Raw genomic sequence first — 26,753 nt, 5'->3', positions numbered from 1 at the left:
TACTCACAAGAGAAACTATTGGAATCCATTCACAGAGCAGATCTGTACATATGAATGGATGAAGGAATGAAGCCGTTGTTATGGTGGTGGTGATGCCATGGTAACCGTATAACCCTTGGATCTATACATTTTGGGATGCTGAGCAGTAGTGAGGTCATCCCGTTTACCGTAACTCAGGCCTGTGATCACCATGGATAGAAGACTGAGCTTCCATGGGAGCGTGAAAGGTTATTTTAGGGTTATATACTGTATATTGACCTAGAACCAACTGGACTGGTTATAAATTAAGGTGCTGGTCACACAATGCCTATCCCACCCCACAGAATGCTCTTTATATCGGAGGTGGACATTCTCCATTACTAACGCAATTAGGGGGCTCCGGGGGAATCCCTCTGTGGAGAACGTTTTCATCATCTTCAAACTGATGTACTCTGAATTGAAAATCTCTGTAAATCTCTGTGCATTTTAGTGCAGAGAGAGTGTAGTTTCCACATTAATATGAATTATGCAAAATTATGGTTAATAATGATATTTATCAACTGAGGACATTTGAAGGAGCTGGCAACATTCAGGTTTTTAACTTAGTGCTCAACGTCATTTTATTTTTAGAGTTTGTGGACTTTGCGCACTATTACTGGGAATATTTCTCTCTAATGTGCGTTTGCTGTGCAACAAACTCGATGAACTGATACTGAACTTTATTGCTCATCACATGTGAATTGATTCGCAAACATTAGCCAAAACATTTATCATCAATTGTTTATTTGTAAAATAAATATACAATCAAATGGCAATTTCAGCATTTGAATAGTGATATTTTTTTTATTATCTGAATTCTATTCAAATTTCATTCCTGCACCCCTACCCGGTAGTACCCGGCTAAAAAAATATAAATTATCAAATGTACACAATATGGCTATTTTGGAAAATATGGCTAAAAAAGGGCCTTCAGCAAAAACTTGGAATTTTGCTGAAAGAAGATTGCATCCCTGTTTAAGAGATAAGAAAAATTGAATATGGTTGACAATATACACCATCTTGACATGTGGTGAACTGATTAATCAAATAATTGATTATGATTATGCTTGCTAGTCTGCTGGGTAAACATATAAAGCAATTTCAAGGTCCTTGTTTGGCTTCACAGAACTTGGAATTAAGTTTTACCATCAGCTTAGCTGAAAGACATTTTATGGTCTTAAATAATCACATGGATTATTTAAATATTCACAAAAACAATTAAAAATATGAAATATATTAGTTATCTCCATGTAGATGATGGGGGAAGCAATAAACTCGATACTAAAAGCTGAATGAATAATATTAAAAATATATATTTTTTCCCCCATCACATTGCCCCCTTTCTAAAGCATGTTGAGAAAAGCCAGCCTGCATCAAATGCCGAGTTCAGACTACAAGATTTTAGCCTGATTTTCCACTCGCTGACAGGTTTTTGGCGATCGTCGAGCAAAGCCCCAAGATCGGAGGCAGCGGTTTGCGCTGCCGTGAGCGACGAGCGTGTTGGTGTGAACTGCTCACATTGGATCCGACTGCTCACTGAGATATCAAGCACGCTTAATATCAGGAAGTTTTGGGGAGAGACTGGGAAATGGCAGTGCACTGGAGCAGCAGCCAGAAACACACAACATACCTATTTTACTTTTCTTCTCTAGTTTATATTTATCTATTTATTTTTACACTGATAAATATATAAAAATAAATAATCCTGTCCTGCGCATGGTATCACGGCATTTCCGGTGTCACTTCACGTGTGTGTGTGTTTTTGTGACGAAACGTAGTTTGAAGACCAGCCAGACTCATCGGGGATTCCTCCCTGTAAAATATCTTGTAATGTGTGACTGCTGCCGATCAGTCATGTAGTGTGAGACCACAACCACTCATAATTCCCACAAGATCACAAGGCAGAAAGTTGTTTATTGTGAACAGTACAGCGATCTGACCACTTTGAAAGTCGTGTAGTGTGTCAATGCCATAAGCTCCTCCTCAGATTCTGGCAGAGGGGGGGAGGGAAGGAGTCTGGCATATTTTAAACCTAAAAGATTTATTTTTTATAATATGCTGTAATATCGGTGGGAATTGAATTTTGGGATTGCATGACGTGGCAGCAGATATTCACCCTGGCAGTGTCGGGGTTCCCGGCCACCATGAACATGAAGCTGAGGTTGACTAGGTCGGTGCCACTGCAGATGCAGATGACGCAGCCCTCCAGGTCGGCCTCATTCTTCCCAATTGCCTCGAACGAAGATAGGATCTTCGGGTCCTGAGACAGAAAGAAAGACAGATTGGGAAAGGGGGAGGGTGGTAGATATTAAAGGTGAAGCCAAGTCCAGTTAATTTATATACATATAGCCCTTGATTAGACTCAAAGGGGTGTGGGTATTAGAATTATATAATCATTGTCATTATTATCCTTATTAATATTATATTAGGACTGGGCAAAATCAAATTTTACAATATTTTATTATTATTCATATTTTACTGTAATACATCCTTAAAGACAACATTTAACTACAGTATATCACGATATTCGGATAACCAAAATCTGAAATTTAGTTTCATAACACGATAACAATATTATAACCATAGCAATATCTAATCCCATATGACAACATGGATATTATATGGATATATAGCAATATCTAGTGTCAATATTATAAAGATATATTGTAATTATAATAATAACATACACAAATTCACATACTGTACATATATTAGTGTGTGTGTGTGTGTGTGTGTGTGTGTGTGTGTGTGTGTGTGTGTGTGCGTGCGTCTCATGATTATTATTCCATTTGTTGCCTGAGTGGCATCAGGCATCAGACTCCAGGCTCTGCAGTTTAAAAGCCCTGGCTGGTCATTAAGCGCTGCCATTCTCCTTTCTTGGCTCATTGGATTAGCTGAAATAGTTCTCGGGGATGGTATAATCACATTAGCCTGAGAGAAGCAGCAGCAGGATCTGCTATCAGTTGATCTTTTGTCTGCACCGCACGGCCCTTCCACCAACAGTCCGGCTGCTGCTGTTGCTGTATGTGTGGCCTTTCCCAGTGTACATGCACAATACACTACACACACACGTACACACTGTGAATCGACCTCCTCCTACACAGCACACGGCACAGTATCCTCCTCAGATATTCTGACTTTCTACTCTTGGCAGATTTATGCGGCGCGTCTTCCTTGCAGTAGAGCTTCTAATTAGCGGCATGCACTCATACGGGCAATCCCGCAGCTCCTTATATAATTCATCCCCTTCTCATGACGGCAAACACTGCAGCGAGATAAGTTAATACATGAGTGATGAACTGAATAAGCTGCTAATTAGCATGCACGAAGGCTCTATAGTATTTTTATGCTTGTGTGTGTGTGTGTGTGTGTGTGTGTGTGTGTGTGTGTTAGAACTGCTGTGATTTTTGTGCCAGCTCTAGTCAAAATAGACAAAATGACCAGTGGCGGATGTAGTTCTCAGGTCTTTTATATAAGTTAAAATACAAATACCCTAGAGACAAAAATGACTAAAAGGGAAAGTACCACATTGACATTTCTACTAAAGTAAAACAATATAAGTAGTAGATCTTAAATGTTCTTAAAATATTACAAGTAAAAGGACATCTCATATCCAGTGCCGTGGTATAACAGAGGTTATCATATGGCAAAAAAGTGCTGCTCTACCTTTTTGCCTTCAGATGAGTTGTCATGGAGATCCCAAGTACAATTTACAATAAAACAGTACAGGGGATGTCATGGTAATTTACAAGGATCTGGACTAATGAGTCATTGATGAGCAATCAAAAATCAGCAGTTTGAAAGATTCCTTCCCTGAAGTAGAAATGTGTATAATATACACAACACAATATGTATACACATTTGCTTTGGAATGTAGTGGAGTCAAAGTCTTGAAGTTCAATGTACTTAAGTAAGTACATATACCTGGCAAAATACACTGAAGTACACTAACAAAGTACTTGTAATTTGTTACGACTACGACGTTGATCCAACATCCTGTTCCGATGATGGGAAGCGGAAAGCCATTCTTTTAGAGACGGAGCGGCTTGCACCGGTGGCTCCTGATCCACAAGGTGCGAGCTTCCTGTCCCATCATAACACCAGACACCAGACTCCAGCACTGAGCTCTCACTTCCATTATTCTTCCGTGGGTTCAACAGCGCGAGGTGCCGAAAACACAAAATCTTCAGAGACACCACGGGGCTGAAGTGAAGTCAGCAGGGGGCTGAGTCATAACGAGGAGGCCCTTTTAAAACAGAATTTAATAGTACAATCTTAATACAAATACAAAAACAGATGCATAACTTAGTAATGCATTTGATCAAAATGTCCAAAATGACATTTTTACATGAAAATAAAATGTGGCAAAAAAAAAGAAAAAAAGAAATAAAAATAAATAAAGTTTAAAAAAAGAGTAAAAGTGGTAATGCATTAAAAAAAAGAAAAAATATAGTTGAAAATTTATTTAAATGGCACTAAATGAGAAACATTCAATGTATTTGCTATATATACACTACATAATGCTACTCTATATGCTGTTCCGATTGTTGGTTGCGGGGTCCGCCACCAGAATTCAAAGATTATTGCGCAGCCACGGAGTTTGTTTGATACAGTTTGATAAACCTGCCTAGCTAGTTGTGGTCATTAAACTGTCGATATTGATGAACGTTCACCAAAAAGAACAGAAAGCGGGGAAAAAAAACCCAACAAAAAAAAACCAATCGATCAGAAGGAAAACTTTCAGGAAGGGAAAATGACCATTTGAGTCAAGACGAGGGTGAACTTGGATGTCGATGAGAAACCCAAACATTGCCATTTGGAATGGAATTCTGGGACTTGCCGCATAAATCCATCCCACACAGACAATTATGGATTACCACTTTAAATATTTCATGGATATGTTCTCCCAGCACCTTTGCTAATTCTTTCTAAAAGAAAATAAAGAGGCAAACCTTGAAAACAAGTCACGGCCACTGGCCGCTCAATAGAGCGGAGAGCCATGGCCTCGGTATGAATAACCTACCTGATGCGGCACTCCCTCCATAATTATCCTCAGAGCAGAGACGGTCATGATGAGGAGGGTCAGAGGAGGACAAACGGAGGGTAGGATGGAAGGGATTTTATGAGAGCGAGTGAAGGCTGCAGGAGGAGGCGCGCGGCGAAGGGAGGGAAATTTGTCTTTCCTGAGGTCTCACCTTCGGCACAGCTCCAACACGTATGCTGTTGATGAGGGAACATTCTAGGACCTGGCCCTCCTACGGGATTGAAACAAAAAACAAACAAACAAATAAAAAAAAAAAAAGAACGTCAAGGAGTAAGAACATCAGGGACAGAGATGGAGAGGGAGAACAAGGAACCGAGAGAGAGACAGAGACAGAGAGAGAGAGAGAGAGAGAGAGAGAGAGAGAGAGAGAGAGAGAGAGAGATAAATGAGAATGGGAGAGGAAGAGACACGGCAACTTCTGGTGTCATTACGGCGGCGTACATTTCAGGCACCGGCACAAACTCTATGATCCAATCTGAGAATAGTTCTCCTCCTCCACATAGGTTGGTGTGACCCAAATATGATATAATGGCTCTGTGACACGGCTCCGCGTCACTCCAATCACACACTTCCCAGCACACCTCGGGCGCTTTCTCATTTCTGCTGAGTGCTGTTAGGCTGATGACGCTTTCATTTCGAAACAGGTTGAAAGTGCCGAACAGAACGTCAGTCCCTTGTTAACTCTATCTTACTCTACTCTAACCCTCCACGTCTCTGTGGAATACTCGATCCTGATTGGTCAATGGTGTCAATCAATGGTCAGTTGTTTCTGAATAATCACTGATGTTCTGTTAGTAAAGGACCGTTGTCACGGGCAATCCTAGCTACGTTGTTGTAGAACTATTTTTCCTAGACGAAGCTCATAAACTAGGCATACTAGTTATAAAATAATTTCAAATCAATAGTCCGTCTCAATGTATTATTTATTTCAGTAAGTTGCCGTGTGAGCGGGATAACGTGCAGCCAGTCGGACATTATTGCAAAATAGCCCGCTTCAGAGTGATCCCTCCTCTCCACTTCACCCTGTTGGGATGATTTTGCGATAATGACTGGCTGGCTGCAAATTTTATCCCTCACTTAACTTTGATTTAGTCCACTCGGATCTTGATTTCAACATTGCATGTGTCGGAGAAGAGAAACTAACAAGTCAATAATAATTCAATTTCACCTCTGAGCTGTAGATGCACCTATTAAGTTTTTTAGGCATTTTACTGATCATTGGATGTGAGTGACGATAGCTCAACATTTTCTGGCAAGGCGAATATAACAATGTATAAGTCAAATATGAGAATAGTTTAATAGTCAAATAATTGACTTTCAAGGTGAAATACACCTCTGTATAAATACATCCCAAATGGTGCCGCCGTGAATGAAATGGATCAAGTCATTAAAAGTTTTACACCAAAAATTCATTTATATACAGTCACTAACACACCCATGAAGCCGCTGAACAGCTTGTGTGTGAGATATTTAAATTACATCAGGCAATTAAAGGGGACCTATTATGAATGCTGTCCATGAAGAAACCGGTGACGGTGGAAATGTAAGTATTCAAAAAATAATTCTGCTGTGTGGTTTTTTCTAAATAACAAAAATAAAAGTATGCGGTAGATAGACTGCAGGCTGCGGTGCGTGACCTACTGTACATTTCTCCAAACAAAACCAATACAATTAGTGGTTTTACTGTAGATGTATGAATTTATTTTCTTTCTGACGTTTACATGTCTCCCGATGTCTCCCAAAAGCTTGGAGCACAGCAACGAAAGTTGGAACAAATTTTTAAATGAGGCCTTGTAGATCTTATATGAGTGAAGATTCAGCAACTGGATTGCTTATTTCTCGCCTCAAATATGTTAAGAAACAGATTTTGGTGGACTGATAAGGTGAAATCAGTGAACGTTCCGGAGTAAATACAACAAAACCTGGAAGCCATGCTATGACGCCATTGGCTCACAGCACCCAGACCTTGTGCTCAAACCCCATTGGCTCACAGAACTCTGGGCCTTGGGAAGGTGACTCCTCACACAAAAAGCAGCCTGTTTTGGAACAGGGTGGTATAGAGGTATGTTAGAATGGTTAGAATGCATAATCTGATGTTTTTTTCAGCAACTTGAAAAACGTTGTTTCGGGGACCTCAGAGACCTGTATTAACTTGTATAAAAAGGAACATAATAGCTCCCCTTTAACACCTTGAACACCTAAGTCTAACAAGTTTTTATATAAATCTTACAAGTTCCAGTTGGCTCATTAGAAATCGGGGCTGATAGAGTTGGTTCCAGAATATTATAGTCACATTTTAAAATATATTTATTTTGAACAGGACCTTTTGAACAAACCAGATGTCTTTTTGGAAGAACAAAGGACAGAATGGAGGATAAGTGGCAGATGTACCTTTCCTTCGCTCTTCCAGGTGATGAAGAAGCCAAACTCGTCCACACGCATCTGGCAGTTCGGTTCAAAGACGTAAGGGTCCTGCGGAGGGAGAAAAGTTCATCAAACACAGGTGTTTATTGGTCATGGCAGGAAATTGGCAGGATGCCTGCTACCATTCAAAGGTCTTAAATAAAACCATTTAAGACCTTTTCACAACAACTTCAAGACTGATCTTTGGACAAATCAGCTCTTGCTTATTCAATAAAGTATTGCAGGTAATTATAATGGAACTATATACAGAGGGTAGAGAGCTAAGTATTAGGGAGAAACAGGGCAGGTTTTGAACTACATGACTGTATTAATTGTTATGAGAACAGTTTCCTTTAGGTCAGAAACCCAGGCAAGAGATTAGAAACGGAAATAAATCCGACCAGTATTTTTTCATTTTTTTTCACAGAACTTCAGACAGGTGAGCGCAGGGATTTTCTTGGATTTCTAGGTTGAGCATGAAGTAAGTTGCGCATATGGAGGTGAGTATCAGCTTCAGTGGAAGGCTTTTAGGGCTTCAGAACATCAGGAAATTAGTTAGAGTCAGTTGAGTCTGATGGTGAGTCGACAAAAAAAAATACATGGATAAATAAAATCTGACAAACACCTCATAAATTAAAATCCAAGACTATTTAATGACCTGGAAAGACCTAATATTTGCATAACTCACTTAAATATTTAAAGACTTTTCAAGGAGATGCAGACGCCCTGTTATTAAACAGCCAAAGAATTTTTACATGTGCGGAAAGCCTACGCAACCAGACAAACGACAGCCGCTAATTTGTTTTTAAAGATGTACCTGTCTGGGCGCAATGACATGCACGCTCATTTAAATTCATTTCCGATGTTGACATTACTCACACACACACACACACACACACACACACACACACACACACACACACACACACACACACACACACACACACACACACAGCAATAATGTCATGAACTATTAAATGCAAACATCATCTTGGTGCTTGGAGGCAGGACACCCCTGGGCGAGTGAAAGTGTGTGTCTGCCACGAGGCGTGTGTGTGCACATCTGTGCGTGTTATCTTAAGAGGGAACCCAATATTTGCTGGGGAGACAGCTAGGGGCTGCGCACACACACACACACACACACACACACACACACACACACACACACACACACACACACACACACACACACACACACACACACACAAATTGCCTGCTGTCAAAAACATGCCGACCCCTGTTCAGTTCAGCCGGACTGTCGGTGCAGAAAATCTACTCATATTATCCGGCTTATCTTACCCAGATTTTTTCCAAAAGTTTTTTTGTGTGTGTGAGTGTTTTTTTCTTTTTCAATCCGCCGCTGAAAGCAGTAATTGCAGAGAGTGCACCCAAAAGACCAAAATGACCACCCTCACGAGCAGCCAAATGCGCAAAGAAAATAAGTGGGGAAAAAATCAAATAGGCATGCATGGCGCTGGTTCAGTCTAAGCAGATTATTGGCAACAGGCAACTGTTTGACACACACACACACACACACACACACACACACACACACACAGAATTCAAAGCAGAAATAGAACACTGAGCAACACCCATCAAAACACACACACACACACACACACACACACACACTTTCAAACGCTATTGAAATCACATATTCTGGCTCCTCCACCACAAAAACTACAGACAACGTTGGCCGAGTTAGCACATATTGCTTTTTGAAACCTCATATCCCTCTGCCATAACCTTCAATTTGAACTCACCCAGTGCATATATCCACTATTTGTGAAATGTTTATATTTTTGTGTATGTGTTTTAATCATTTTCTAGACTGTTAATCATTTTGTATGCTAATTGTCCGTACAGCAACGCACCAATACGTACCACGACAAATTCCTTGTATCTGAAAATGTACTTTGTACTTGACTTTTGGGTGCATGACAGACTTTTTTAATGGCAGACTATAGTTTTTTTTAGAAGGGTGTAGTTAAATAATCAAAACATCCCCATGTATGGAAGAAAAAAGCCAAACTTTTCTTCTTCTTTCATGTGAACACAGACTGACGAGGCCACCACAGTCCAGTAAAGCCAAGTTCACACGCACACGCACGCACGCACACACACACAATAATAACTATGAGAGAGCACGGTAGCAAGTTGTCTATGGGACAACTTGCTACCAACACACCGCTGCAGAAGCTCCGTCTCATAGAGCTTGTTGAAAGGTTTATGGGAACACTCTGTCCTCTTATGCTCACGTGCACGCCCCCCGCACATGCACGTCCGCCGCACATGCACACCTAGAAGAACAATTAGCCGAGGACGCCATCCATCTCTCTCTCGCTCTCTCTCTCCGGGGGTAAGACGAAGAGAGATGGACAGGGACCCCTGTATGTGTTAGTCTCTGGCTCTGGCCCGCAAGTTTACATTCCTGCCTGAGAGCTCCAGCTCCGCTCTGTGTGTGTGTAGGTGGGTGTGTGTATAATCCTCTCCTGTATATTTTCCCCCATCTATCACAAGGGTCTTTTAACAGTCAAAGACAAGGTAACAAGTCTGTTATTTGAAATGGTAAGAGCCTTTGCACCTACGACGATGATACGCACGCACACACCAAGAGAAATGCACCTGCATGAATGATTTGTGTCTACATACACACAAGGTCCAGATCCAGAATAGGTAAACAATAGGAACATAAACACAAAATGCACGCACACACACACACAGTTGAATGAGTCATTTATGAAATAAATAAAACAAACAAATAAAACAGAAATAAAACACTGAGCAACGCCCATCAACACACACACACGCACATACAGCATTGTCCAGGTGATAAAAAAACCCCAACATGAAGTGGTAGTGGAGGTGGGAAGATGGCTGAAATCCCACAGCTGTTTGCAAATTACCATCTTGAATATACTTCATCTACGTCAACCTCTCTCATACACCATTGATTCTAATCTGCTTAATGTTTGATTTTTTGATTACTGAAAAGAACAAATAAATCCCACAGCACCGTTGAAATGTAGCGATAATACATTATGTACATTTTGCATTTCTAAAATAGTGTGCATATGCATATGATCCATAACAATTGCTGACATTCCAATGATAAATGAAATAGTATCCGTGTGTAGTGATGATTAAAAAAAATAGTTATTAAATATGTTAGTATTATTAGCATTATTATGATTATTATTACCAACACCATACACAATTCAATTCAAGGATTATACATAGTGTATTAGTACTTTACTAGTAATTCACACTGTGTATTGGTGCTTTTACTCTATATTAGTGAAGCATTTCCCAGCATTCAAGACTTAAAATAATGTCAAAAAATGTTTGGAATAATGTTTACAGGCTATGTAGACAGATTGTTTAGTTTGCCATACAGTTCTGCTTGTCTTATTTCTGATTGAACTACTTTTTTCTTCTTTTATCTAAATGCCTTCATAAAATTTAAAAAGGTTGAATACTTCCTAAATCGATGACCAGTGTAAACCCATGGACACGTGAGGGGAGTTGTCATGACAGCCTCATTAAAGAACCTGTCAGATCCTTGCACATTAATCCCCTTTGGCATAAGGAGCGGCTGAAGCTAAATAACCTGTGGCGTTCTCCACCTCGCATTCTGTTCCGCTGGCATCCATCTTGGTGTGTCAACAGGAGACTGCTGCATCCCCATGGCGACAACCTGGAATAATCACCCGCATCCTGGGATCCCGCCAATCAATTTCCAATCAGAAAATAAAGGGAGTCTGTGTCTGATTATCCATGTTTGTGTGTGTATTTGGGGGGGGGCGCACGCAGTCACGCACGCACGCACGCACGCACGCACGCACGCACGCACGCACGCACGCACGCACGCACGCACGCACGCACGCACGCACGCACGCACGCACACACACACACACGCACACACACACACACACACACACACACACAGTCATTAGGGTATTGAAAATGTGCATTTCTTTGACCTCTTCAGTGGCCCTAGTCACATCTCATTCCCATCCATTTAGTCTCCAGGGTGCTTCCACACACACATTTTCATCTGGAGCTTGGTTAATTTAATTCATTCTATGACAAAAGGATGTTGTTGGGGTGTTTTTCTTCACATAAACCTTGTTTATTGATCATTGGGAGTCAACCTGAGTGATCAAAATATTTTAAATCGATCCCAGTATTGACAGAATAGCTTCAACTGACAGTTTCCCGTTAAGTTATACAATATAGGACAGTATATAGTCAAGAGGCATGAGATAGGAAAATAATTCAGAAATAAACCAAAGAAAAACACACAGGTAAGAGACAAAGGGAAAATTTAATAACAAAAAAATTAAAAGGTGAAGGAAAGTGAATCTACACACAACAAACAACAAAATGTTTTAAAAAAATGAACACACGGTTTATAAAATGTCAAATGGTTGAATATTTGCTAAATCAATGACCAGTATGAAACAAGGGATGGAAACAAAGGAAAATAACTAAGAAATCAACAAAAAATGAAGAAGAACTGAAAAACGCAAAGTAAGAGACAAAGGGACAATTGTAATATTACAAAGTGAAGGGATAATCAAAAGCACAAAAGAATGAATGAACAAAAGGAGGAAAAAACGAATGACGTTGTTTCCATTCAATGGATAAACAAGGATGCTCAGAGCCGTCACACTGCTCTCTCTGTCTTTCTTGCATGGTTTTTATTATTTGGGCCACTAACACACACACACACACACACACTCCACACACACACACACTAGCGCACGCACACGCACACGCATGCACACACGCACACACACCCTTTCGTATATTACCTGTCACTACCATCTGTTGCTCCATGGGGTTTCAGTGGGTGGAGAGTGTTTTCTGGAAAAATCCATCCTGATTACCATATTTTTTTGAGTGTATTTGTCCTCGACCCAGAGAGAGAACATACAGCCTGTTCGTGTGTACAGTATCTTTCGTCTGCATGTGACCAATGTGTACCTCACTTTAATCAACACATGTCCCCTGCAGCCCTGCTATTAGCCAAGCTACAGTAACAGCTATTCTCTCTCACACACACACACACACACACACACACACACACAGACACAGACACACACACACACACACACACACACACACACACACACACACACACACACACACACACACACACACACACACGCTTTTCCCTAAGAGTAGTAATCACTGTCTGCATGTAATTACTAGGTATCTGAGGTCAGTGATTTCTTTTATATTAAATTAAGCTGAGGATGAGCGAGGAAGGAGCAAGTCAGATTCCATCACTTATAGATCACCTCACCGTTAAACATTTGCACGTATCCAGCGTATGAGATGTTTGGTTCAGTGCAGGTGAGAGCTTTGATTCCACCCCATTGCCTCGTACTGCAATTACACCAGTTTTCATCATAAAAGAGAATCATAGATGAGGTGGAGGACGCGATATGGATTTTAGGAGAGATATTATGTTAGACTGAGCAACCTGAGCCACTACTATCTTAAAAAGGCAACAAACTCTCACCTCCTAATATTCCCATGGTCTCAATATCAGCGAAGGCTCCAGATCTTCCACTGGCCAGAATATTTACAGCGTAATTCAATTCAGGACACGCAAAATGTAGGGGTCACACGGTGCTCATGCTCATAGTCACGCTAGCCATTACAGCCACAACAGCCCAAAGCATACAGTATATCTCATAAATCCAAGCTCCAAACGGAGGCATTTGGATAATTTGAGTCTGGCGCTGGGATACGGTCATCAAACGGCATGAATCAGCTTAATGGACCCGGGCATTTTCTCCAGCGACTTCAGTGTGATGCATAGGAATAATAGCGATAAACAAAGTGATGCTAATGGGGCTCGAGCTGGAAACTTTAAATGGTAACGTCCAACCTCACCGTTCCTGGTGACTTGAGCTCCACATTATGACTATTCGAGATATCCAGGCCAATCCGCGCCACGGCCATTCGACCCAGTCCGGGTTGGCCACATTCTACAGCAATACTCTGTAGAATTTATTTGTGGACCCGTCGGCCCAGTTTCACGGCTCACTTTAGAATGCCGTGTGATTTGATGATGCTTTTTCCTACGCCGCTTTTAAGTTTCTCGTCTCTTCTCGAGCGGGGGCGGGGGTTCCTCCCAGACCCGCTGTGGGCGAACACACACATGGAGGACCAAGGGGATTTCCTGATGCGGTGGAGTGTGTTACAGTGTGTGTGCGTAACCTGCCTGTGACAGTTAGCGTCTGCTCGTAACGTTGTAGAGTTAGGCGCTCGGATCTACAAAACACATGAATTAAGATTTATTACTGAATTTGAGATGATAAAAACACAAACGGTCCTGAAATAAATATGTTTTGGGGACGCTCGTCTTCATTGCTGAGTCTTTGTTGAAGTATTCGGTATCGCCGTTTCCAATCTACTAACAAATCGATGATAGGATAGTATTTATTGTTCATACAATTCTATGTGGATCCATACCTGACACAAACAGACACACACACGCACGCACGCACACGCGCACACACCGGGTCACGCCTTCATGCCGGGTTGAGCCCCCAGTAACACTTGGTGCAGACAGGAAGTCGCCACAGCAACGACTCTTAATGAAGCTGATCGATGCGGTGGCTCGAGCCGGCCTCCAGCTGCAGCTATGACTAACACAATGACGAACCAGACCATAAATAAATTGCCCCTGCTTTTCTTCTATGACTTGAACAGGATGTTTGTGAGTGTGTGTGTGTGTGTGTGTGTGTGTGTGTGTGTGTGTGTGTGTGTGTGTGTCCTCTTGCTCCAGCCTGAAGGTGATCATTCAGGTAAAGGATGATGGTGGGTCACAGCAGTGGATGACCTGGGTAATGACTGGGTTCATTGACAAGGCTCTGCCATAGTGTAAAACACCTCTCACTTCCAGGGCACATGTAAAGATAAATGGAGAATAATAAAGACCTGCCCTCTGGCTAAAAGTGGTTACTCCGTGAATACCATTTCTCCACCCAACGACTGGAATGATGTTTGGATGAAGTGGCCTTACCTCATCAAACCTGTCGAATGAGGCTCCTTCCTGCATGAACTCCGGCAGATGCTTCTGCCAGTTGAACTCGTAGGACTTTGTCATGGCTGCTTACGAACCTGAGACAGAAAAAAAAGAGTAAAAAAGTTTAAACTATAGTGAAAAGAAGAAAAAAATATGCGAATACACACGTAACAACATTGCTTCCCGCGGTTTGAATCCTCTTTTGTATTAACTGAACTAGGGATGGACAGATACCCCTAGTACCAAATAATGACTCTTGGGTCAGATAGGAATAATGCCTTTTTCAGGAACAATTATTATGACATTACTGATTTTGAAGACCCTGGGTCTGATCCTGATCAACTGACTGTTGATGGCTGTTGCCCCGCCCAGTTAATCTCATGTTAATATCGCTCCCATTGATAATCAAAGGAAAAAATAATCCAAGGGGGTGTGGCCAGGCCTGGGGATGAGTTGACCAACAACTCTCCTCGACATGATGTAGAAAGCTAGGCCATCATTTTGGCACCCAAACAGCTGTAATGTCAATTTTAAAAGACCTAAATTAAAAGCATCGAACAAGATCTCAGAACACCAGAAACACCACAGAGCAAAAATCAAAACCCACTGGATCGTGTTAAAATGAAGAAACAAGGCGGAACAGACAGAAATGCTGCGTCCCATCAAGCAGAAACACAATGGGATTATCTCCCCTTTTCATTTTTCTTACCCCCTTTACCTCCACTTTCACCCGGCGCAGCGGCTTTGAAACCCTGCTGCAACCTGGATTCCACACATCCGTGCGCAAGTCTTCACCTCAGATAAAGCACTTGCAGCGACAGAAATCGGAGACATTGTTGATGACACCTTCCTAAATATAGGCCCGTTTGGTGACGTCAGGCCCCAAAACGTGTCAAGCTTAGCTGCGAATGTGAGAGCGCCACGTTCTATGTATAGGCTCTGGGAGATTAGTCAGTCAATAAGTCATTACAGGGATTTATTGTTGTCATTTTTTAAATCCGGTGTGAGCTCGACCTTGTCAGGTGCTCCAGCACAAACGGCTTCACGGTTTTACAGCTTTTGGGCACGTGTCACGATGACAATGACAGTGATGATAGAGACAGTGCAAAAGAAAAAGACATGCTGAGGAGAAGAGGATGAGGGTGGTGCTGGTGGTGATGGTGGGGGGGGCAACGACAGCAAAGGGAGGGGAAAAGATTAAAGTGGCGGCGTTCTCAAAGAAGACAGACCATCTAGAACGTATCAAAAGGAAGTAGAAATTAAACTGAAAGGAGAAATGAGAGGGAGACACAATGAGACATCAGAGAGAGAGAGAGAGAGAGAGAGAGAGAGAGATGGGATGACTAAGAGAGAGAGCGAGAGTGTTCGTGGGAGCAGGAGGTAGAGCGATGAAGGCAAACAGGGACAGAGGAAGATATAGAGGAGAGGACATGGAGGAGACGGAGCACCTGTGTGTGACAGAGCGCTGCTGAAACGGCTGGGTGGAGGTGGAGCAGGGGGTAGGGGTGGAGGTCTGCTTTTGATGTCGCACACAAAGATCACGGAGCAGATTAATAAAAGCTACCTGAAGATAACGTATAGCCGATGTGACTGTCGCTGCCGCAGACTGAACCAGGCTGCCGGGCTGTCTCTATTTATTAAATGTATTGTTTAAATGACACTGGGTTCTTTCTTTTGCTCATTTTTTTATTCAATGGTGGACGGTTCAATTAAGTTAAGGGCATGCAACTCTTTTAGCTCAATGCCAGACCGCAGAGGGGCTCAGCTGGCCTAGCTGCTGCGAAACTAGTGGAGTACACCTGCCATAATTTCATGCCAACAGACGCCACTTTTATACAGAGATACCGCAATGTTGCCGGGAGAAGGTCCGTCTCTGGTTCATTGTAAAAGAGCAAAGCCATGTCAAACAAAGACGGCATAATGCCGCCCTTGTGTGTGATTTTAGATATACAGTATGCCGGCTTTCCGGCACAATGCCGTGTTCATGGGGGTGTGACAGGGACTGCCTCTAGTGTGATGTATAACATACTTTTGAGGAGAATCACACTGATGTAATAAACATATTATTTAAAACCATAAAATTACATAAAATCATTTAATTTGATAAACCCTGTAGCCGTGGGTGAGGACGGTGCTGACTTGCTGAGTTTTTTTTCTGCCAGCAACTGACAGTCAGTCGTCAAAACATAATACTCCAGGCCGGCATCCCGGCTGGGCCTTTTACACAGACGGCGTTTCGGCCCCGTTTCGCCTCTATGATTGCATCCGCTGCCATCTCAGAAGTGGATCAACAATGCACCCCCGTTCCATCTTTGTACCTTTTACACAGAACTGCGAGGTGGAATAAAGGCGCAATATTCCCACCTTGAACAGATTGTGCAAAAGGGGATCAACTAGCCTAGCTCCTGTGAAACTCAGGGGGTACACCTTCCAGCATCACGAAAAGCTAAGTTATGCCTGCGATACATCTTGCGTCTTTATAATTAGTTAAAAGTGGAAATAGGCAACTTTTTTGCTTTAACTTATCATTATGAAGTTAATGCTGATTGCACAGTGTAATGGATGTAGAATTATGATACCATCAGCGTTTAGATTGGTTGCCTATAAGCCTCGCCTTTCACTATGCAATTCTGTCTGCCACCGTGTACACTATCCCGAGAGAATGAAGGCTGGATTTACGGCACAAAGGAAGCCATTGCGCAACCAAAAGAGGAAGAGGATATCGCTTTTGTTTTCCGTGGTAGCTATTGGTAGCTTCCCCAGTAGTGGTAATGGTGGACGGTGGAACGACCGAAGTGAGAGTGGAAACCCTACCCGGCAAGAGAAAAAGAACCCTTTCGACGGAGGAGGCAAAGAAGGTGGTCAAATGCAGAGGACAAATTTCCTTCTCAATGTATGCTGAGAAATGACAGTAAAGAATCGAACCTAATGGAATTACGAATGGAGTCTAATCATCTCTTCACGGAGCACTCGGAGGAAAATGTAAAGCGAAGTAAAGCCGCTGTCCTTGCAACAGCGGCGCAAACAATAATACCATTTGGAAACACTAGTCTATTTGTTGTCCATTTTCTACTTTAAAATAATAATATCGTAAAAACATCCAGAATGCTACAAACTAGAACTACTATAGAAAACAAATTGCTCCCCAAAAAATGTCCAACAAAATAAACTGTTTGCTGGGTGTCAGAGTCTGGATCTCCCCCACTTCCAGGCTTACTTATGCTCAGAGCTCCAGAGCTCTGATCTGACCGAGGAAGACGGGAAGTAAAAGATTAAATTCCCTCTGGGGGCATCATTAGGGGGCCATCAATGAGTAACCATGAGGAACTGCACAGAATCCAGCTCACCGAAAAAAATAAATGAAACTTGCACTAGAATAGTGCTTATCCTTGTAACCTGTGGATAGATGTGAATATTTGTTATTTTTTATCTTATTTTTTAATATCATATTTACTTTCTTGAATTGTTTCTGTGACACCAACATTTCCCGATGGGGATTAATAAAGTTTTGTCTTGTATTATGTATATTAGGCAATGCAAAGTGTAAAAAATACAAATAAAATTAATAAAGAAAATGGAACAGTTTGTTTTTCCCTTGACGTTCAACACGGAGCCCCTGTGAGAAGACCACCTGAGCAGTGGAAACCCTAGGTTATTTGGGTTTGAGACCTCTAGTTTAGGCAATGCTAGGGGGCTTCTACAGTCCATCTTCCAGTTCTGCATGAGTCTGAGCAGCATCCCTATTTGAGGATGATACACACTCCCCACCACACAGGAGCATGTGCTCGCACATGTAGAGGAGCCAAGCCCATCAAACACAGCCCTCCACCATCTGTGGTGTCCCGCCAGGGGAACAGAACACACACACACACGCACACACATGCAGTAAAAAATATGAAAAACACAAAAGTACACTTCCTGTAGAGAGCAGGAACTGAGGCCAGGCAGCCATTCAAAAGCAGAACACACACAGGGAATGGATAAATAGGCTAAACACAATACAGAATCGTGTTGAATCATAACACGCCTAGTCTGACAGACACGCTACCACTGGTGAAAAATATGAAGTACTATGTTCCTGCACTTAAGTACATTTTTCAAGCATCAGCACTCAAGTTAATTAAATTCAGGTTCGGAGACTTTCAACTTTTACTCTACCATGTTTCTAACACAATGGATTTCTCAAATTGATTAGAATCTCTCATCAATCATCCATATCATCAAAGATCCATATCTTTGCAAATCACTAAAGCACAACCTATACTATTTTTTTGTCAATTATAATCAGGGTTGACATGAGCACTGATCTGCAGAAAAAAAGGGTACAGTAGCACTTTATGCCATATTATAGGCACTGTTATATCAGTGTTTTTACTTTGAATACAGTATATTCAAGAGCAAGCACTTATTTACTTTTACTTAAGTAGATATATCAATGTGGTGCTTTCACTTTAACTACAATAATTTGGTGTCAGGATAGGGTATTAGGGCTCGAACGATATATCGGTAGTCCAATAATAGGGTTGCAGATATTCCTCTATTATCCCATTTGAATTTGTATGTGTTATTATTTTTTAAATTTAAATATATTCCAATTTTTAATTGTCAAATTTAGAACTGGGGGTGTTACTCATGGTTCCGATCAGCGCAATTTTTTCTCCAAACAAAGCAAATAAAAACTTTAGATGTATTTAATTTACTCCGTTTCCTGCTGTCATCGCTCCTGAAAAAATCCCGCCCATGTTCTCACGGCCCGGTGGCAAATGCCCCACGGCCCAGCACAGTCCGCAAGCTGGTGGTTGGGAACATCTGCACTAGAGGACATTCCGTCGGTGATGGTCGGGGTTTATTTCCCACTTTAATCGACACATCTGTAGAATAACTGGACATTCTGGTCAAAGGCGCACTCTCCCTGTACACACAGTGAAACACCGGAGGAGAGCAAAACGCACCGCTCCGGTGCTCTCATGTGTCTCCTCCGACACGGACTTCGCACAGTTACCGGGAATATGTGTCTCTAATGTGTGTTAACTGTGCAACAAACTGGATGAACTTATATTGAACCTTATTGCTCATCACATGTGAATTGATTTGCTAACATTAGCCAAAACATCTATAAATCAACTTCTTATTTATTTAAAAAAATACACGATTGAATGGCAATTTCAGAATTTGAAAAGTAAAAAAAATGTTTTTTAAATAAAATTCTATTCCAATTTCGTTCTGGCAGCCCTATCCAATAATATTGGCTGATATTTATGTTACGCAGGACTATCAGCATCCGTTGAAATGTTCTTCTAACTTCCTATTCCTTAACTAAAAATTGAATGAAGTCAATATTTATCTGTGGACATTTGACTTTAGAGAAGATTAAATGTAATCTTGGAGAATATTAAATAACCATCAAAGGATTGTCAGTGTCAATAGTAAGCTGATGGAGACAGGCCTACTATAACATAATTTTCATCCCTGCTGGGGTTTTAACAATGAAATATTTGACATGCCTTACTCACCCCCAAGTCAGTCAAAAACATATTCTGTGTTTGTGTCCTCATATGGAGTTCGCTTGCAGCTCCAGAACAACGGGTCTGAATCGTGTCTGTTTTATTTTAGTCTCAAAAGTTTATGAAGTTGAAATGCCTTGGACATGTACTGTTTAGTTGTTTGAATGGAACCATGTTGTTGGGAAATTCCAACAATGAGTGATTTCCTTTCACAGAGACAACGTGAGGCAGTACTCCTTCAACTTTGGAAAAGTAATAACGCACAACAAGTGCATTTGGTCTCATAGCCATCTCTCCATCATCCTACGCATCCCCCTCTAGCCGCGTGTCAACAGGACTTACCCACAATGCAATCTGTTAAAGCGACAGGCCCTATCACAACCTGATTGGTCCTGGAATTGTAACAAATAAAAATGAGGGATTTAAAAAAGTTTTTTTTAAATAAAATACTATTTTCATTTTAGATTTGTTAAATAAATGTGTGCGTACTATGCCACAAAGGACACTGGACGGAGTGCCAGTGCTTTTTATGCTAATATTAATTTGTGCTTCTGTTATATGAGTTAATAATATACACGGTTCAAACTTATTTTGTTTGAGTTAAGTATTCATTGGAAATATTTATTTTGTTATCATACATTCAATTTTATTTATACACATTCATATTAATTTTGTTCAATAAAGCAATGTTTTCCTAAGACCATTTATTACCTGCAAAAAAAAACTAAACAAAAAAACATAATCACATGGCAAAAATATCGGCGGATAATATTGGTTATCTAATTTTTGCCCCCTAAAATCGGTATTGGTGACAGAAAATCCATATCCATTGGACCCTAGATATGTTATTACTCAAGTAAAAGGTACTGAGCACTTCTTCCGCCATTCTTCCATATTACCAAATAAGGCCTGGAGGGAAAAAAAAAACATACACAGGCAGACAGACACGACATCTTCATTTGGACCAGCTCAACTGTTCTGTCGTGTGAGCAATAATCTCAGATCTACCTATTTCAAACTTCCCTTGTTAGATTATATTTCCCCTCAATGGGATAACATCTCACCAATCCAAGCGGGGCGAGGGTTCAACGAAAGAACGCGAACTCTCACGGCTCCAGGACGCGTCTGTGCGTGCGTACATGAGGAGCTCAGGGAGGCAGCTTGAAGGGGACGCCGTGAGGTCCGAGCCCCCCGTACAACCCCGTGACGGCGAGATACTCACGACCGATAGGAGCCCCCCCCCCGTGGAGGCTCGGCGTTCGTTCCAAGCTCCTCTTCTAAAATGGCAGCTAGGACAACACCCAGTGGTCCCACACCTCATAAACTCAAATTAGGCTACAGCTTCACCCGTCAGCTGGTGGTGGAGAGGTTGACTGGGGACACGCTGCTCAAACACTCACCCAAGAGTGATAACGGAGAGAAATAGAGAGAGAGAGAGAGAGAGAGAGAGAGAGAGAGAGAGATAGAGATAGAGAGATAGAGAGAGAGAGAGACGCTTTGACAAAAGCGCCAGCATTACGAACCAGTCCATTGTTTAGGTCACAAAGACCTGAGGAAGAGTCAGATGAAGAATTAAAGGACCATACTGGTGTCACATTGAGTGTTACAGTAACATGTATTTTTGTCAAGTTATGGATATGACAATTATTTGCTATACTAAATACTTAAGTGCATTTAAGAGCACTATTCATTTAATTTGAAACTTGTGCGCTACTTTCACTTTTGCTAGAGTCATTTTGAGTACTTCCAACACTGTCTACCTGCTACCCGGATATTTTAGATTTATTTCTATATTGTCTCTATTTTCGGGTTTTGGGAAGTTTGAATGAAATGGTGAGAAACCTTTAAAATGATCTCCTGGTCCCACTGACAACTACAGTAACACGTATTTGTCAAAGTTACTAGATTTTGCCGTATTTTGTATATTGATTCCACTTGAGAAGGCGAAAGCGTCACTGCTTTAACATGCTACTTATCAGAGCTACAGTTGTTTCTTGATTTCATTGAAAATCTCTGAATAACTGTTATTTTCTCTCAACATCAGTCCTAAAGGTAAACAAAACTTGCCTGAATAAATTCATTGGACACCAACATTAGATGATAAGATTTTGAGTTTAATAATTCCTGGATAATAGCGTCTGTCTCAAGAAGACTCAGTGTTTTTACCACCGTAAATACTAAATGATTCCCTCGGTTGAAACTGCATGTCCATGTATAGTATGGGCTGGACGTAGTACTAGAACATAAATACAAAAGTACACTCAATCTCAGTCTCCTGTTTTTGCTGTTGGCTAAATTCCATTTGGTGTGCGTTTCTGGGTGTCTTTCATTCAGAACAGACTCCCTTCCGACAGGCACTTACATAATGAATAGAATACATAAGTCTTTCTTTTAAACAATCACTGTGTGGAATGAAGCTAGCAGGTTGAGCTGTCAGTTAAGCAAAATTCAAAATTCAGTTATATCATGACATTTCACTGCATATATGTATGTATATGTATGTGACAAATAATCTCTTGAACTTCAACTTGAACTCGAAACAAAATCATAGTTTGAAAGTTAAAGTCCAAGCATTGAGGAGGAAATGTCAACGGGAACCCAAAGCTTGACTCCCATAAAAACACACCATATGAAAGAAAAACAACGCAAAGACCCAAAAGAACTGCACTGGAATTACCTAGAGTCCCATACAGGCCGCTGCCCTACCTCATGTCCTTGGTCGGGATACAGTGTAGAATTTGCATTAATGTGTCTATTTTTTCTGATGAATAAAAATCACATTATTTCCCAAAAATAAAGTTAGAGGCCAAACAATGTAAAGTAACAACTAACTCAATTTTGTTTGACAGAAAGAATATTGAATGAAATAGAAAATCTGCACTCATCAACAACCATTTATGGTGTGTGGTTAAACCCTTGCTGTATTGTGCCATAGGCATTTGTCCTAAAAAGAACCAGTTACGCCATAAATGTAGAGCTGTTGTAACACCAGCCTCCATACAGGGCTAGTAAAGCTCATTCACGGTGAAATCAGTCCCAAATATGAATAAAGCAAGCAGGTTGTTGTAGCAGACCTGCCAACCTTGGGAAAATATTTTGAGTACTACAATAGTGTAACAGGAGTCTCTGTGGCGTTTGAGTTACTGCAGCAGATATTCACACTGTTGCCGTCTCGTAACGAGGCCAATCACATTGTATGCAAGCTACTACGGCTGAATATATAAATACATTTTTCTCATTTGAATATATCCCTTGAAATGCATCATCTTGTCAAGTTACCGAACATGATTACCAACTAGACCTGTAGATTCAGATTTTCATTCAATTGTATGTAATACGTAATAAAACATTGACTGTAAAATATATTTTATATTGTTGTCCGATCATTTTGAATTTTATATCCATGATCTGAGAAATTACATTTTCTCAACATTTGGTCTCATTGGGTAGATTTGCAGTACGTCGATGACAAATACATCCTGTGATCTGATCACACTGATGTGACAGGACAGCTGCACATATGGACTACTACTGCAATTTCCAGTTAACACAATAGTGAGATTGCTGACATTGTTGACACTGTGTGTTAATTATTGTGCATTATTCACTATGGAACAATAATAGAACAGGAAATGTTCACAGCGTTTCAATAAATTAAAATACAACATGGAACAGTCACTGAGTTCTAGTAAAATAGAATATGGGATGGTCACCAAGTTTCTAAATATAAATTGGTATTATATTGATATGGTACTTGCCATTCCAAATGAAATTGCGATCATTAAAATAAATAAATAAATGGCCAATAACTTCCCTCAAGTAAATTAAACCAACTAAATCAAATGGAACGACTGGTTTTACTGAGGGACTCGTCAAGAACTGAGTTTCAAAAAAAGAGTTAAAGCGTCCATCAAGATCGGAGCTCCGCTGCGACAGCGATAGAAACGCAATCTGCACAATTTTGGAATATTGTGAGGCTATAAATAAATAATTTATCTCATCTTATTTACCTTGAAGTACCTCCTAACAGCCTAAAGTTTTCTTTCTTTCGCTCTCTTTTTTTTTTGCGTCAACAACAACTGTGGTTACATTACGTTGGTATCAGGTTTTAGTATCAGAGCATTTTTACGAGTACAAAACATGAGCACAGTATCGGGCATGTATATTTGACCTGCACAGACTCTGAAAATATATCTGACACTGATCGATCGGTCACCGGTCATGGCCGATCAAGCTGAAAACCGGCCAAGGGATTGGTGAATCTCGAGTTTAATAAGTAAACATTAAGGTCACATTTTTCTGCTTGATTGTTACTCTCCCACTTCCCATTTTACCTCATAATGCAGCATTACACCTCGGTGGATAATAAAGTACCGTTGCGGTCAGTGCACTGCTTAATGGATGTGGAGTGAGTGAGAGGAGAGGGAGGGGTTATAGAACCACAATCACAAGGTCGTAGCATCTGGTCCAATCTGAGGGATGTAGTTTAAATACCAAATAAATGTACACTACTGTTTTCTATGATTGATTGTTTGTTGTCGGTAATTCAATTACAATTATATATTTATAATAAAAAAAAAAAAAAAGAGTTGTCGCGTAGTTTTAGCTCGCGTGTCGTACCTGCGTATTTTGACTAAGAATTGCATAGTTGGTACACAGAATGCATACAGGTTGGCAGGTCTGTTGTAGTATTTGAATCTATCAAAAGCAGAAAGACGAAAACAAGGAGGATTCCGTCATGGTGTTTTAGCTATAGCACTTATGCAAAGCTCCTGTAGCACTTATTCAAACAGAGGTCGGCTTCCTCTGGCAAGGAAAGTTGAGCAGGTTTCAACTTTATTCAAATGAGCAGCACTGAGCACCGGGCGACAGCCAATAGGAGGAAAGATACACTCTCAATGACAAGGGAGAGAGCTTTGAAATGTTTGCCGCACATACAGCCAGCCACAGCCACAACAGTCAGTCGATTTTGAGCGGACACGCCCACAAAAGCCAGGTGCACGGAAGCCTCATCGCCGGCGGTGTGACCGTACGACAACCGCTGACAACACTCTGTGATTGAAGAAAATAAATGTAAAAACAACTGCAAATCCATGATAATAAACACTAAACAAAAAGAAAAGCTTTGGGTTTGGGTTTGGCGTAATACGAAGCTATTGTTGACAGTGTGTGCAATGTCAGAAAGCAGAGGTGTTTGGAGATGTCATTAACAAGCTTCCCTCCCTTCTGTGGTGGGACTGAGTCAGAGCAGAAAGAGATCAATGCAGCAAGGACTGAAAACAATTCAGAGCCAAGACGATTGTTGTGTTGTGAAAATGCAGGGGAAAAGACTATAAAAACGGCCGACAACCAGAGAAGAGAAAAATAGTCTTCCACAATTCCGGTGATAGAAACCGGTATCAACCACAATGTTGTGGCCTTTTAATAATTTAGTGAATTTATTTAATATTAATCATTATTATTAGGTTTTTGAATATGATGTGTGTGGTGCAAGTGTAGGAATGTGAATCAGGATGTTGCTGAAAAAGAGCATGCATGCTCTTGGGTAGGTTACCCAATATGAATAAAGGTTAAATTGCTTTGGGTGCCTTGGATGTTTAAAAGGAAGACATTTTGCCATATTCTATCAACAAACATATCATAGATGTCACAAAACATGTTTTATCAAAACAACTAAGCCAAAAGTGAAAGAAATAAAGTACAATTCTAATGGAAATGAAGGACATCATAGATTGTGTTATTCCACATTACTGTACTTCTACTTATGTGCATGAAGTTTGCTCCACCACAAAAATACATTTTATATGTAATCAAAAGATAAACCTAATCAAGTATTTTAAATAAATTTGCCTTGAGTCTTTGCTAGGGTATAAGAGAACTTGCATTTCAATTTAAAGTTTAAAATAAATGTTCCTCAGTGGACTGTGGTATAATCTATCATGCGTAGAGCAACTGTTTGTTATTTATAATTTTAAAAACATCAGTTGGAACTTCTAGGAAATACGCATGAAACAGTAGATTATATTTGTTTGGATTTGCATTTCCTTTTTAAGAATGCACTCCACTTACAGTAAGTGGACATTTGATACCAAACCTTGGTCATGGGCCAAATAAACAGAGAGAGTTTTTCATTTGCTTTTATACAACTATTTGGTTTCTATGCCAACATGTTTGAAGCCCTGTAGTGTCGGGGGCCCAAATGGGGGCCCGTGGGCCTGATATGGCACACTGTTGATTTTGTAGTGGCGCTTGGATTAATTCCCATAAACTCATTCAGAGATTAACATATTTTATACATTATATTTCAGCTGCACGCTCAACTTTTCCATTTCTCCTGGCAATTGAGGTAGCCGCTATCAACATACAGTCCAGTCAGTCGCATAGTCTGCCCACTGCCTCCACAGTTTTCTTCGATTTAACAGTGAGTGGACACATAAATATATATTCATACCAGTTGGAACAAAGCCTGTGTGTTTCCTTTGCAGTGAAACAGTTTCCATAATTAAATATTATAACTTAAGAAGGAACTTCAAGACAATACACTCAAACTTTTCCCATTCGGCTCCGATGCCCGTTGTCAGAAAATGTGCAGCCTTATGTTGTGTTATGAGCACAGGCGTGATATCATGTCAAGGAATGTATACTTGTTACTGATGGAAAAAAAAACAAGTGTGATGGATTCAATCAAGAACATGCCATTATCTGTCAACCATGAGAAGGGGGAAGGACCATGCATTTA

The 26,753-nt window shown here is 40.8% G+C and overlaps 1 protein-coding gene across 3 annotated transcripts in view; it reads right to left on the bottom strand.

Moving 5' to 3' along the window:
• The window catches only part of plcb4b (phospholipase C, beta 4b), a 120,600-nt gene that overhangs the window by 43,745 nt on the left and 50,102 nt on the right, over positions 1-26,753 (bottom strand). The window contains exons 1-5 of one of the 3 annotated variants that reach the window (XM_080018990.1): positions 21,079-21,218; positions 14,508-14,605; positions 7,454-7,534; positions 5,214-5,273; positions 2,135-2,278 (exon numbers count right to left, since the gene is read on the bottom strand). In XM_080018990.1, the coding sequence (XP_079875116.1) occupies positions 2,135-2,278; positions 5,214-5,273; positions 7,454-7,534; positions 14,508-14,591 (369 nt within the window). In that variant the 5' untranslated portion in view covers positions 14,592-14,605; positions 21,079-21,218. Of the gene's footprint in view, positions 1-2,134; positions 2,279-5,213; positions 5,274-7,453; positions 7,535-14,507; positions 14,606-15,219; positions 15,267-21,078; positions 21,219-26,753 lie in introns of those variants that run through there. The other 2 variants (XM_080018991.1, XM_080018989.1) reach the window with 2 other exon arrangements.

This window comes from Zeus faber, assembly GCF_960531495.2.
Source record: "Zeus faber genome assembly, chromosome: 2".
Classification (NCBI taxonomy): Eukaryota; Metazoa; Chordata; class Actinopteri; order Zeiformes; family Zeidae; genus Zeus; species Zeus faber.
The sequence above is the reverse complement of the archived record's forward strand: the minus strand, read 5'-3'. Positions and strand labels throughout refer to the sequence as shown.